At 41.6% G+C, this 16,025-nt stretch overlaps 1 protein-coding gene across 4 annotated transcripts in view; it reads left to right on the top strand.

The window, feature by feature from the left end:
• The window catches only part of LOC139772856 (apoptosis-resistant E3 ubiquitin protein ligase 1), a 62,584-nt gene that overhangs the window by 30,746 nt on the left and 15,813 nt on the right, over nt 1–16,025 (top strand). For 2 of the 4 annotated variants that reach the window (XM_071706826.1, XM_071706824.1), the window contains exon 1: nt 13,663–14,443. In XM_071706826.1, the coding sequence (XP_071562927.1) occupies nt 14,416–14,443 (28 nt within the window). In that variant the 5' untranslated portion in view covers nt 13,663–14,415. Of the gene's footprint in view, nt 1–6,078; nt 6,223–6,540; nt 6,735–13,662; nt 14,444–16,025 lie in introns of those variants that run through there. The other 2 variants (XM_071706823.1, XM_071706822.1) reach the window with 2 other exon arrangements.

Genomic DNA, 16,025 nt, shown 5'->3' with positions numbered 1-16,025 from the left:
GTTGCGTCTTGCACGTTGAAGTCGATGAATTTTTGCTGAACAAGACTGCGGACGAGTCGAAGAAAGTTGATAAGTGTCTAAGCGCTAAGCGACTCATCTGAATGACGGTACGAGGTAGCACAGCCGGCGAACTGGCGATACCTTTTGACCGGATTGAATTTGAATGGACTCCATTATCTTCTATAATAAACGGCTCAGTCGCCGCCTAGCTGCCTTTCTTATACCGAGAAGCCGCCTTACATGGCTAGCTAGCTACGTATTTCCTCTCGTCTCAGCGTCCGTTGCTTTTGTTCACAACCTAATTTTGCGATCAATTGCGATCGACCCTCTTCCGCCGTGGTTCTCATCTCCGTCGTGAGAAAAGTGAGGAGACAGACCTCTTCAACTTGCACAGTGTGTTTAGCGGTAAATAATCAATAAATAAAATGCAATAAAATTTTAAATAACTTTATTGCATTGTAGGTAATACGATTTCTTAATGAGCCTCCCAGAAGCCAAACTGATCAACTACATTTCAAATGTCTTAAAATTAGTATCAAAACACATGATTAGTTTATAATCAATTTTCTGTATCTTTTATTTCATGGAGTTTATCCATTTGGCCTCTGGAAGACTGTATCTTTTACGAGAAGATAAAGTAAGCGGAATGAATTGTAAACTCAATGGTAATGTTCTTCGAAGCTTCAAAGTGTTAGTGAAAACGTCAAACAGTTCGCCACGTCCGAATTAACTGCGCAAATAACGTGCACACTTCGCAGAAACGAACAACCAGCCAGGACGCTTCTCTCAACGTTATTATGCGAGTTCTCAACGTATAATGCATTCTGCCGGTTTCTGACAGAGCAACTTGGACGAGCGAAAGCTATTTCCGCGCCCTCGATATACATATGCATGTTCGACCAGAAAGTTAATTTAATGACGTGAACGGAACGACCGTTGGCCTCTGCCAGAAGATGTGATCCACTTTGTTGGTATGTACACATGCACATGCATGAAACGTCGTAGATTTGTCGTAAGATACATTATTTCGCTCATCAGACGAAATTATTGCAAGTTATCTTAATTTAATGGAGTTTTAATATGCAAGTTATAGAATATCTAATCGTATGTATATGCATACTTCGAGATTATACGACGCGATTGAAATCTCAATTAAGACGTTAGAAGTGAATGTTCCCGCGACTTCGCGGAGTATAACGCTCTAATAAACGCCGTCTTTACGCCGGGTTTCGAATACTTTATGCGGGGAAATTACTGTTTTACATTGTCGGTTTTGTTGACGCGATGCGTCGTCTAAAAGTTGAAATCGAATGCCTGTTATCCGTATTCGTCTACGAGTTTCTAATCGTAAATCTTGCGGCTACGGACTTATGGTTAATACATGGTGCGTAAAGCATTTCGCGATCCGTGCGTTTACGGTTTTCCGACTGCCCAGTGCCCGAGGCGTGGCTATTAACCGCTCTAATTATACGCATGCCGATAAAACGGCGTTTCGGATTGATATAAGTACATTACGTAGCCACGCGCGAGCTCGAGTCGTGGTTGATACCATAAAATATCGTAGTGTTATCCCGGTCCAGAATATAGGATACCGTTAAACCAGACCGTCGTTAATTGATATCGATTTATAAATAGCTGAACGAAATTCAAGAATGCCCGCAAGAATAATGCACGATAAATTGCTCTAGCGATTTGTTCACGAATGATCCAGTTTTCTTGTTATTTAGAAGAGTCGAATAGCGAATTTATTTTCCTGTCAAGCAAGAGTGACAGAGCCGATAAGCAGGTTGGTATTTTGAGGTAGATTAAAAAGAATCACGAAGGATTAGAGCTTGGCAGACTGATTAGCACGATTTATTACTCTATAAGCCGGTTTCACCGATATTGGTTAACCTTAACCGTAGTTTAACTGCTTCCTGATCTCTCCTCTAGTTCTGTTTCTAGAAAGGAAGTAAAAAAAAATCAGCATGACAACATAGTGCAAAAAAATATCGGTCATTCGAAATGATATGAGGAGAAAATTTCTCGTCGCCTGGTACAAATGAAAGTCCCATAAAAATGTCGCGTCTTTTAAATTCCGCGTGCGCACCGCGTCCGGTTCTGTCGCACGCGCGCGCGCGCGCGCGCGCACACGCTCGCTCGTTCTTTCTGTCTCTCGAAAGAACGTACATCTCGCGAGTACCGGGAGAAAATAAAACGCCTGGGCGTTGGGCAGGGAATAATATCTCTTGGCCGGATGCGACAGATAAATAATACGGGATGACAGAAAAAAAGAGCCGTGCACGCATGGCAGCCTCCTCGCTCATCCTCCTTCGTGGAGTCGCGAATCTCCATGCATTAAATAAACATTTCGCCGATGTCAAAGACGGTTCCGGTCCCGTTCTCGTAACTTTACGCTCCGGATAGAACGACGAAATACGTCGCGAACAACTTTCTTCGCGGGACTAGATTGTCGCCGGAATAAATGCATAACTTTAATGAAAAATCGACGATTCAAGTGTAAGGTGGATTCGACTTTTTTTCAATTTCATATTTCATCGGATGTGTTCGTTGAGCGTAAGTTAATTCGATCGACGTTTCAACAAAAACCGATTAGCGGTGACGTAAACGGGCCTGACGGCTTCTCCTTTTTGCGAAAAAGAGTATGCGCGTACACAGTTACACGACTTCGATCGCGCGTCCCCTTCCCGTTTTTGCCTCATTGACATAATTACCGTCTCGCTCGGAGGAATACGCCTCGCGCGAGCACGAAATTCCCTCCTTTGGACAGAACGATAATTCCCCGCGATAATTATGAGGATGCCTAGGCACGCGTGTGCATCAATGTCACACTTGTGCAACGCACACCCGTAATCAGACACCTGAATCGCAGCCAAGATGGACGGCTCTAATCGTGCTGGTGCACGCCAACTAAAACCGCGACCGCACGGTTCGTGTCTGCTCGGTAAAGCCGCAAGACGCGTAATTTCGAAGCTCTCATTGTCAGTGTCGAGGACGAGCCCCAGTCAAAGGGTTTCTGAACTGAACCGATCGACCGCACGATCACCGTGCCGGATTAACGCGCACCGGCGTTAACGTGGCAGCAATTTCTCGATCGAGCAACGTTGACTAGATTGAATTATCCTATCCATTGTGGATGTCGATTCCGACTCTGATCATCGAATCATTGGCTTACCCAGCCAATGGCTGAATCGCAAGGCCGAACGGACATATCGATATAGAGATATCTTGCCGACGCCACGTCGCGTTACGCTCTTGCTTCGCCGTGTACAGCCGTGCATTCTCGCTTGCAGCATTTGCGTAACGGCGCAACCGCCGCGGTTACCGTGATAATCACGTTCAATCTTAACACGCGATATATATTATGCCTCGTCGGCGCAGCGAGGCGCAATTTGCGCTTCTTTTCGGTTGTGTATCGCGCGCTTCGTACGTCGCTCCGTTCATTCCACTTATTATACCAATCTACTTTAATTCGCGCCACAATCAGATCCGCGGAGATAGCGCGTCGGAAGGGTCGGAAGGATCGCTGCCAAAACGTATTTCGCACGTCAGTGCCAACTCGACGGCGCCGCGCGGTTTGACGAGCGATACGCGAGAGAATTAGCACGCCTGCTTGTCAGTCTTGTCACTCTCGTCGAGAGTTTGTGCGAAATTTCGCGTAATTATCCAAAATTCCCGCGTGCGCTTACTCGCTCGCATCGCGTCGCGTACGTCGCGTCGTGCATTATTGTCGCATCCTCTTGACCACCCACTCGCAGTCGCTGCACCAGCGGATGCTCAGCGATGACACTTGGACGCGGATTAAATTACGCCCAATTCGCTTAAGACATTTCGCCGTCTCAAATCTGCTTACAGCTCACGTCCACGCCGCGTCTGAAATAAGATCCTTGCCCGCGCGACGATTGCTATATAACAGATAAAAGCACAGGTATAACAGAGACTGGTGCGCTCGGTGCGCTCTCCGCTTTTGAGCGCTTCACCTTTTTAAAGCGAGGGAAAATAGTGGCAGATGCGTTTCACGCGGCCAAAGTTTTTACGAGGAGGCACAGATCGATGAAACGTGTGATAATGCCGCTAGAATATCGCACTGTACCCGCGCGGCTGCGTATATAATTTGCATGTTTTGCCGATTCGCCTGCGGCGAACCGATACTTCGAAGCCGCTCTCACCGTGCCTGATCTACTTAATACATTATTTTCCCCATATTGCGATCTTCTCTCATTTGGTTCCACGCTATCGAACGATGTAGACCGTATTCCGATTCGACGATATATAGCGAACATATTGAATAGTCGTATATCGATATGCGGAATATATGTATATATATCATTAAAATGTGTGTATCTAATTTTTATATTTTGGAATTATAAGACACGCAATGCCTTATAACTAAATAGGACAATGTTATTAGACATTAATCGTTTCAATTAAAATCGTCACGAATTGATCGATATTGGTATTATCACACACACGTCCGAAAAGTTTTCTCAAAACCGAGAAATTTCCTGGGTAATTCTACAGGAGAGGAGTGGAATGTTCGTCTCTTGACGTCATAGCGTGGGAATGTTAGACACAGATGTTCGAGGTTGTATAAAATTTGGTTAACATAGAAGCTGCGTGAAAACGGCACATGCGGTCAAATTAGCGACGACACGGTCGAATATACGCGCAGTCACCAGCCTAGAATACACGTGCGCCGGCGAACACGAGACACGAGAACGATCGTGGCATTCGCTGCGATCCACCAGTCTCAGCCGGGGTCCGGGGGTACCGACTACCGACTACCGACTTTTACGCCTAGTCTGCCGAGAACTCGGTCGCATTCGACATTCGACGGTGCATTCGGCGAATGCGACGATGCCGGGAAGAGAGCATCACGCTTCGTACGTGCGCCCTTTTCGTAACCGTTAATTCTGCCTCCTTTATCGGACACGAGTGAAAAACGAGATTCACCCATTACGCCCCAGCAACCAATTTACAACATCGTTCCGTGTATCGAATCGGGAGCATCAAACTCGTTCCGGCGAGAATCTTTAACAACCGCGTAAAAGGGGGACCTTCGTCTCCCTTATTGCGAGCGCGGATTTTTATTTTAATTATAATTATCTGTTTCATTAAACCGGTTAAAATCTGTTATCGACCTCGGAAATAATTCCATTCTTAAACGATTCCTATCTTGCTAAAATTACCGGGAAGGTGGTTTATGATCGATTTAGGAAAATTCTATATTATATCTATTGTAAGAATTTTATTTTGAAATCTGAATGAATTATGTAGATCGTCGTCATGTCGTCAGTAAAATTACCCCATAGCTGAATTTTTTCTTTTGTTAATTAAGCATTAAACTCCAAAATTTAATCAGTTACAACGCATGGATACAATACATAGAATTAATGTATTATTATTATATATTAATTCTTTCTCTCCCCGTAATACAGTCGAAATATCTTCCAATTTTGTTATTTTATCGATCAAGTTGAGACCGAGTGGTTAAAAATTGAGCACAATGTCTCGCGATGTCGCCCGTGTGAGAAATCTATATTGACGATTTGAACTTCAACGTCTGGTTTATCCACGGTTGGCAAACATTCTCTTCTCTGTCGTAGAACAAACCATACTTATTTATTGGTAATTTTATTTTGTATCTAGATATTATGAAACCACAGATGTATATCTATAAAAACACCAGGTTTTAATTATAAAATTAATATTATATCGTGAATTAATCGTCTAGATTTTAGCAGTCACGCGATTTTCATAAAATTGTTCATCTTTAAGAATACCTTGTTCCCGTGATCTTTATTAAATATTTATTTAAAATACATCGCAAGAATTATTAATTATTTTTTATTGTGCATACATTAAATTATATAAACATGATATATGATGATAAATATTATCATATCGTGCAAACACATTTAAGCATAAAATTATAGAAGAAATGACGGAAACAGAGGTAAATACGAAAACATAATTGAAAATCGGAAAATATTTTACGATTTATTCGGATACTTTGCCTTTCACGCGCGCTCCGATTTGAGAAATTCCCTATCGCGCCTCTCCAGCTCTCCAGTCTCTCCACCTGTCGCTCCATCTGCAATTCTGCAGTTCCCTCAACGGCGTACCGCTGCATGCGTATTGTTCCAGCGTAAAGTTGCGCGCGAGTATCACGGTGGTGTCGGAGGCCGCGTGCGGCACGAGAACGGCTCCCGCGAAAATGTGGTAAGCCGATTTTCCGCCGGGACGAGACTGATCGGCTCGCGATCAGCTGATCGGCCGGCGCGGCGCCCACGCTTGTTTACAAACACCGCGGCGCACCTAACCTCCAATTCCTACGCGTAACGCGTAAACCTGTCAGTTTCGACGTTCAGCAAATCAGCACGCGGCACCGGGAGCCGACTCTCAGTCGCCGATGATGGAATCGCGCGGAGATTCGTGAGATCGTCGCGGGCAACGTTTCGCCGAGTGTCCGGCGAAAAATCGCAACCCCGCGGTAACCGACCGATCGCCCGTACTCGACGTTCCTTTTCCTCGTTGTAGATGCACTCCACGGGCAATGGCACGATGGTCGACGGTGCTATCCGGGGTGTTCTTGGCTCTTTCCATGGTTCTCTCCCTGGGAAAGCTGTTGATGCTCGCCGCAGGGACCGGAAGTAATGGGGAACTCACGGAGGCGGACCAGTGGCTTACCGACATCGGCCTCGCGCAGTATCGCCCGCTCTTTAAGAAGCAAGGTAAGAGTATCCGTTTCTTTATCACAGATTTTCGATTAGCGGGATCTCTGCCGCCGCAGCCTTTCAGTTATCAAGACACTTATCGTAGCTCTAATCGAACTGTCACTATTGTCAGCATTGTCGAAAGAGATCTTTGATAAATCTTTTGATTCATAAAGAGAGATATAACTAACAAATTACTGTTTCTTAATAAAACGTTTAAATATTGGATCGTTGGAAAAATTTAAAATAATTTTTAATAGGTGGTATTTCATTTGAACACACTGCATATGACCTTTTAATCAATAAACGAGGCAGATCGTTGAATTTCGACGATTTTGCGTAACTTCCAAAGAGAAAGGAAATAAAATTAATTTATAATAAATTTAGTAATTTAATTTTTTAATTAAATTACAAAGGCAAAAATTACCGCACGAACATCAAAGAGGATGATAATCGGGAAGATTCTAAAACTAAATGTCAGCTGTTATTTTAAAACGAATGAAATGAATTAAACGTTATTCTGTAGCACAAAAACTTGTTATTTTTATTAGCACAAAATATACATATTTCACGCTATAGCAATAAAAAGATATATTTATGACTTTTGGTTCGAATCTCTGCGTTTCTTGCATAATTATAAAAAATATATATAAATCAAACAATCGCAATTATTAAGTAAAAAAACAGTCAATTACAATTATCTTGCAAATAAATATATTTTGTGTCTGAAAATGGTTTTCTCTCGTATCGAGATTTACAAGGACAGATTGCCAGTTAATATGAAGTAATTTCTACGTGCGTAATATCCTGAAATAGCACGTATTTTAAGATATGCATCTACAGTTGCGCAAAAAATCTACTTGTCACTCGCGTGCGCAACCGTTGCGTATAATATAAGTCGAGCAGCTTTGCGATTTCAACTACCCACGAATGCACACGCTTGGCACAGATGACACGTATATTAAATATTAACGCGATAATTCTTTCTTTAACGATTGACGCTATGTCGCATAAACTGCCACTCATTGATCGTCACTGACATCGTAGTTGTGCATTATTTTGCGCATTGTTTGATAAATAGTTTAATGTCATGAATTTTTGGAAAATTTTATACGTTTTTAACGTAAAGTCTCTTGGTAAACGAAACGATAAATACTTTACACTGACGTTTTACGTAGAATTACAGGTAGCAATATGATATACGTTGAGGTAGTATATTATGCTGTAATGGATGTTACAGAGGATGATATATCATGTAATTCATGTTGAAGGATTCATGTAAATTCTGCTAATATCTATAATACGACGCATATCATCCAGAGCTAATTATCATACGACATTATCTATGTTAATGTCTAACAGTGCGCTGTAATTTTCTTTAAAAGCAATCCTTTGAGAAAACGCGCGATTTTTAAGTACAAAGAAATAATATTTCCGAAACTATTGAGTTTAGAAAAAAAATCCTATGTAAAAGAGTTACAAAGTTTCGGGCATAAATGTTTTTCTGTGAAATTACACGGCATTTCCATGAAATATGTACTAAAAATTGCAATAAAGTTTATTGCAATCCCAAAATATATCGATGTTATGACAGAAATTACGGATATTTTTCTTTAAAAATATTATCTATATATGTTTTACAAAAAAATTATACGATATGATTTATTATATTTTTAATATACAATTTAAAACATATTCCATTAAAATGGAAACAAAATTTTACAACCTGAGTGTAGTTGCTTTTATACAAGTTGTACATTTTACTACGTAATAAAAATTATATTAAGATAGTAATCTCAAGATGTAATAGTTTCTTTCCGGATTTCTTTCACTAATACTTTTGCGATTACCGTTAATTGGACTTATAACGAGATGATTAATGAGGATTATGCTTGTCATATTACTTTCGTGTTATTGCGAGCTGTTGATGTAAATTACATTAACTCCTCTCGCGAGTGCATAAGACGATAACGGACATTTTTTATTTTGACGTAAAGATTTATCGTTCGGCACAAAGCCAATTTCTCTGCGGGCATCATTCCGGATACTATCGATTACTCCTGCCTTGCCAAATTTGATCTGCCTTCGTGATGAGCTGCAGCTGCTCCTTTCATGCAGACTCAGCGTGTAACATAGATATCATCCTAGAGAAATCCTGACTGAATTTCATTTCCATCTATACATTCAAAGTATTTATATTGAATTTGCAGTCACTTGTTAAAATTTACTTAGAAATCAACGCTTTTAATTTTATGTTACAAGTGTTATTAATACAAAAATAATTTAGAAGTTAAACCTCGAATCTATCTCGATGAATGTTGCAATAGTATTGGCAGTAATGGAACATCGCGATTGTCGCAATACGTCACCGGAGAAAGATTAATTACCGGGATCCAGAAATTTCAGGGTCACCGAGACGAGATATCGACTCGCCGAACTTCCTCGTGGAAAAAGAGCGAAATCTGTTATCGCCGCGACATCTCCGCATATATTCGATATACCGTAAAAGTTATCCGCGACCTTCCTTCGGAGTATTCCTCGCGGCGAAAGATTCGATATCCGATTGTTGCCGAAGTTCGCGAGTGGCTGTTAGCTGTTACAAGGAGGAAGCGCATCCGCGCTCCATTAATCTCGCGGAGTGGGCTGCGTCTCTCCAGACCTCGAGATTAATCGCCACGCATCAGCGACGATATACGGATCATCGTTGAGACGCTCGTTTTTCCGCGCTGCTTCCACGCTCTACCTCGAGTCCGGAAGGAGGCCGTTGATAAAGCGATAAATCATCGGCATTGCCCGATCTTTTATCGTCTGAATCGTCTCGACGGCCAAGAATATCGGCGCTCGCACACGTTCTCGCGGATTGTGCACTTTGTGTATATATCTCGTTATCGACGATTCACAAAGGGACGAGGCCCAGTCGTCCAACCACATGTTTAATGCTGTTCAAGCTTGGCGTCGGCCGTCCGCGATTTCTTTCGGCACATATTGATTGCAAAATTATCGCCCAGCCAGACGAGGCGGAAGTCCTTGATTCTTTATCGCGCGCAAGTCTTTCGGTTGTGGCGCAGTTGAACGAAATCTTATAACAAACAGATAAGAAAAAGATGAAATATATTCAATTTTTGGTGCGCAAGAAATATAGTTCGTAACCTATAACGCGAGATATTTCTAGCACAGAGAAGAAACAATATTGTAACGTATCGACACGCCCGTATCTCATTGATGATTTAGCGCGAGTTATTATTACTATCGGCAAGCACACTACACTGTTAACGTCCTATCCACTAACCGATAAATGGCATTTACCTAATGGGGTGGCTCTTCTGATAGCTGATAATGGATGTTGCGCTAAATTAATCGATGTACGTGGGAAACTATCGCCGCAAAGAAAAGCAACGAAAAAGCACTCGAAACTCCATCAATGATTAATGTATCCTGACAAATGTGACATGCAAATAGATATTGATTATTTCTTGAAATTAAATTAACATTTTATATAGACATAGACACATAAAAGGGACATAGTAGTAGAAAGATTCGAGTAGACGTAGTCGTTTGTTAGTGGTTTTCCGTAGTCCAACAATTCTCAAGTATTATTATTAAAGCAGTACATCTCGTCGTGTTCTCGAGCCAGCGCCTAAAGCGAAATACACTTCAGACGCGAGTTTCGGTGCTCCTGACCGCAACCGCCAACCGTTTTGTGGCGAAAGAAATCTAGAGCACCGAAAGTTCTATGGTTAGTGAGTGCGGAATAGCGAGGAAGCCTTGAAAATGAATAATGAATGTACACGCGGCATTCGGACCCATCGATCCGCACGGGAGTGGATGTCGTCGGACATGCACTACCATTCGTTTCGACCGCTTTCAACAATCGATTCCTCGTCGACCGCGCGAAAGTATGTTTACAAGCTCCTTGTACGCGCTTGTTGAAGCGGATATTTTGGTTTGCTGCCGCACTTGGCAGCGAAAAATACTGATCGAATTAATATCGATAAAATCGCGAAGAAATTTTGAAGAAAATTGAGAACATTAATTTCCGCGATGTTTTAATTATTATGTTACAATCAAGATGTAAGTCAAAATTATAAATATTGGCGTTATTATGTTAATAAGTAAAAGTATTTGCTTGATAAAAGACCATTCTATTACAATCGAAGAAAAATTGGAAATTGGCTTTTCACTATTAATTAGTTCCACAATTAAACCGCTATTAATTAGTTCGAATAGATCAAGATGGTATATTGCATTCGCTATATCAAGGTAATCAAATACTTGTATACAGTATTGTATGCAGTGAGCATTGTTATCGTTGATAGTCTTAAATTAACATTGCATTCGAGAAATTCGAGGAACTTTAAGATCTTCCATACTTTTACGTTACCTAAATAGTTTCGTCGCTACTTGACAAGGAACAGTTTGCAATTATCGAGAAAAATACAGGATCGAATTCCAATTTCCATCGGCGAGCTGGTTCAAAACCAATATCGCAGTACGTCCGAATGATGTTCCGATGGGCAGCTGATATTTCTACGCTGAAGTACGACATCGGAATCGAACGTTTTTATCCTCGACGAAATTACAATCTCCGGAGTTTTCCGTACGCGAAATGTCAGAGGAATTACGTGTCTGGAACTCATCAAAGCGCAGGCATTCTATAATCGAGTTACTTCAAAAGGTCTCGATATTAAAATGAAAATTGTCGAAAGCTTTAAAACGGTAAGAAAAAATTCTCGGTGAATTTAGGAGAAGTAAAAGTGAGAATATTTGAGATTATAAGTTGTTTTTGTTGATACTTATGATAATTTAACGATTCGTTAAAAATATTATCATAAGTATGCCAAAAATATATATTTTCTTTTGTTTATGGAGGTTGTAAGGAGAATCAGAAATGTTAAAAATTGCATCAAATTTAAAACATATGCTTTTATAAATAATGTCAGTGTGTGAATTTAAATCCTTAAATCGCAGTAAACTTTGTATTTGTTTCCAGGGACATTTGAGTATCTATCTTATTAGTAATAATAGTGTTTTTAACTCGTTTTATGGTCTAAAAAAAATTATTCTAAGTATTAAGAAAAATTAGACAACTTTGCTATCATTTTGATACTTATATTATATGTATTTAAATCATAATTATTTTGATCAAATCACTTTCCTCTTGAAATCATAAGCATTATAAAAAGAAAAGTATCAGATCCAATTTAGCTTCCAAAATATTTGACTCTATTGATTATATGTATACGTATAAAGTCTGCTGTACAAATGCGGTTTATCTCGTAAAACCTGAAATCCAGTTTTGAAAATTTTATATCAGAGAAGATCAGATTTCTGCTAGAAATAGGAAGCTTTTATCTTTTTTGAATTTTATTTAGTGATCTCTCAATCATCTCTTATTCTTTCTGGCGAGGAATCCTTTATTTATTATATACGTGTATTGCATTCGTACTGCGGGTTAGGTATATTATCTCAAATGTTTTCTATACAATAGTTGAAAGTTGGCAGCCGAGATTTAGCGAGAGAACTCGTGTCGTCCTACTTAGCGAAAATCCTTTCTTGTTTTCCGTAAGAAGCGAAATGCATCTCCGTACCTGGCATTAAAGTTCTCTCTCGTGAAGCATCCTATGCACGATACAAAAGAAACCGACGTCGCATCATCCTCGAAAGTCAAATATCGAGAAAGTTAATAGCGTAAGGACGTAGCTTTTAAGTAATTAACGTTAAGTTCCCGAGGCAAAAGTTTTCGCCTCGCTTTTGTCCCCTTGATACGCCACAAATTTCACTGGAAATTCGTCGCGCGACAAAAAGTATAAGTAAAACAATTTTTAATACCGTAAAATTGTGCAATCGCCAGATTGTACTTTTAGAATTTTACTTCGTTCCCTTCGTTCGTTCGATAAAGGACATTGCTGCAAAGAAAAATTCACGAAAAGGTCGACGTCTGCGTCTCTATCGAATCTACTTTGTTGTGTAAGCTCGTTCGTAAAATGGATTCATCCTCCCTCGCATCTTTCATCGGGTTGTTACTGAAATATCCTACAGAAGAGTCGAACTCGTATGACGTTTCGCTTGGCAATGCTCCCCGACATTTGTTCGATTTTCGCGAATGTCGATTTCAATCCAGTCACGTGCCTGACAGTGCTCTCGCATCAGCGGCGCATCCTCGTTGAACTGCGGTGCTTTTCAGGACACGTTTTACATGACTGTCGCGTCCGTTTATGTCATCGGTTTGGTGGAATTCGTTATTCATTACAGCAAAATACGTACGATGGGACGAGAACCTGCGATGACAAGAAATATTAATTTTAAAGTTCGTTTAGGAACAGTTTTATAACCGTTAAGAAAAATATTCAAACTGATGTAAAGTATATAAAGAAATAACCGCGACTGAACTTTTCCAGCATGTTTGATAAGTCACTTTATATCAAGGCTATATATATTGTATATACATATTTGATATAAAGAGACTTGCCAAACGTGTTGGAAAAGTTTAGTCGGTTACCTTGCGGGATATTTGTTTGGTACATGTTATTCGCTGTTATATACGGAGAATCTCATATACTCCACTATCTGTATGTGGCCTGCGTTAGCGAGAATTGTTTTTCATCGTTCCCATTTCCAAAATTCCACCGCGCTCTTTTTTTCAGTTGACCATCGATTTTTCCGAATACCGAGGCGCGTGACAATTAAGACGCGTACACACGCGTCACGTGCGGTGTTACAATCGGGAACACAGCGTGATGCAGGGAATGGGGCGTGGGTCACGAGGGGGATGATGGGGTCGAGGGTGGCCGTGGCACGACGACACCTCGAAGATGGGAGAGTCGCTCGAAAGACGACAAGAGTAGGTCGACGGCGTGGTGTCTCCCGCCGGAGGGTAACGCCAGAGAAGGGTGGCGTGGTCCTCTCGCTCGTGGTGGGGTTGGCGTGGCGCGGAGGGTTGGCTCCGGCCGCGTAATCGCATCGCATGCAGTGGCCTGGCGTGGGTTCGCGCGAGCGCGTCGCATCGGGAATCGCGAATCTACATCGCCGGAGGGACGTTTGTTGAATCCTTGCCCCGAGGTTTATAGCGTGTCCCATAGATTCTTCACCCCTCCGGATCTTGTCTTCGTTTATCGTCACTCTCGGTCTCTCTCATCCTCCGCATTCACGCACGCGGAACATTATGCTCGCGGCCGACGAGCGCGTTATCCACGATAGAAACGGCGTCCTTATCAACGGTGAGGCTGCGAGCGAGTCCCGATCAGCTGGCCGCGCGGAAAGCCTTTGACACCCTGGTGGTCAGCCCGACTTTTAGCGCGACACCCACCACCAGTGGAATCCAGTCGATCATAGGAGCGACTTGCGTCTTCGGAAGGTGCAATCGCGGTGCATCTTTATCCCCACCTCTCGCCTTCCCGCCTTTCGAAGCCTCTCTCGCATCTCGTCTCGACCTAAATCTCATAGAGCTCATTGTTCACACGGATCTCTCACCCTCCTCTGCGCGAACTATTCTCGCGAGTGGAGTACCGGTCGTGATCTCGTAAGTGTGAATTTTCTCGGTTTAAAATAAAATCTCTTTCTCTCCGCTTGTCCTCTCGTCTGCCTGTCTTTCTATCTGTCTCTTCGGAAACAAATCACCCTCCTCTTCTTTTCACTTGGCGCCGTCGGAAATTTCGATAGCGCTTGAAATCGAATTCGAGAGTTCTTCGCAGGGGGAGAGATGGAAGCCGCCGTCGTTCGTTTGAACCGTAAGTTTACCACTGCGCCCGCCGCATCCGCTCGTATCAAACAGCTCACTTCTTCACGGCACACGGCATACATTTCCGCACTGTTGACACCAAGCCACTAAACTTGCACCCGCTGTCACAAACATCACCAGAGTTAATCTGGAAGAAGATTCCGCTCCTTCATTCCACGTCGCTTCCCATCCTTTGTGAAGTCACATCATAATGATTGTTGCTAAAGAACGAGATCTAATTTACCTTCTTGTTTTTATTCACTTTATCACATTAATTAACAGATTTATACTACGAATCACATTCATATAGCACAGGATTGAGATATTGAAATGGAAGAAATCAGGACGGATGATTTACCGCGTATACCTTTGCTCCGTTCAAATTTACTCGGAACGGCAAATCGAATATCTTTTTACTCTTTGGTTCGAAGGCGTTTATTTTTCTAACATTTTCTTAAATTCCTTTCGCTGCGATAGAGTACTTTACGATCCACTTAAGGCAACACTTAATTCGCGCCGCGACTCGTCTTCGATAGTAGAAGGAACGCATATAAAATTTCGTTGAAAGGAAACAGCTAATGCTTTTATTGTTTCTGATATATGGACCGTATTTAAGTTACGATGAAAGTTCTTGAGTACGAAATAATGCAATCGGTGGTTTTACTTCGGGAGAAACGCCGAAGTTTCCGAATTTCCATGTTAAATTCAATGCGAGATGGCACCGACAGTGGTGGATCTATGCACGGCTGGAGACGAAACTTTAGTAGAGGAGGAGAAAAGAGATATCGTTTCGGGTGTCGAATGACTTGACGTCATCGTTGTCGTCAACTTCTATCGAAGTCTATATTTTTTCAGCTCGAGATATGCCAGAGAAAAAAAAAACGTCAACTCCGCGTTATGAGAAAACTTGGTGGTCGTTGCGATTTTATTAGACCCAAACGACGGTGCATCCGCAACGGAATGTCGCGGAGATGGTTCACCATTCGTGTGGTTAACCCTTGATTATCTTGGCACGACGTAGCGAAACTCTCCACTGCTAGGATTTCGCCTATTTTACTAGAATTTTTTACGACTCTTACATATATGTATGCATTGATTCCTATATTTTTTATGTACAAGAATGCAACACAATAATATATAATATTCTTAAAATTGATGTTACAGTGGTATGATTGTAAGTGCACAATTTCAACTCTAAATAATTATATCAGAATAATGTCGAGTGAACTTAACGTATGTTGGATATATAGCTGACGCTTGTTACGATAATTAATGCGGAATCTGGTATGCCTCTGCAGTTACTATTATTAACTTAGAACGCAATTAGTTGCAATATAATTTACTGTTATTTTCGAGGTCGAACGTAGAATTAACGCTGAAAACTAGGACTGGTAACGTATCCGTTACAATAGCGGCCGCACCGTCCAATTGGATCACGTTCCCCGTCATCTTCCTCATTGTCGGTGCCGTGAATTTATGCGAAAGCATTCTCATTGTGATGTATGCGCTTACATTATACGCGGGTAACGAGCCGAAGAAAGCTTTCGCGGGCAACGAGTTTGCGATGTAGATTAACGCTTTACAAACGAACG

Source organism: Temnothorax nylanderi, unplaced genomic scaffold, assembly GCF_030848795.1.
Source record: "Temnothorax nylanderi isolate EJ_2023f unplaced genomic scaffold, tnyl_v1.0 TNYL_tig0054_pilon, whole genome shotgun sequence".
NCBI lineage: Eukaryota > Metazoa > Arthropoda > Insecta > Hymenoptera > Formicidae > Temnothorax > Temnothorax nylanderi.
Note: the sequence above shows the minus strand (reverse complement) of the source record. Positions and strands in the feature narration are given on the sequence as shown.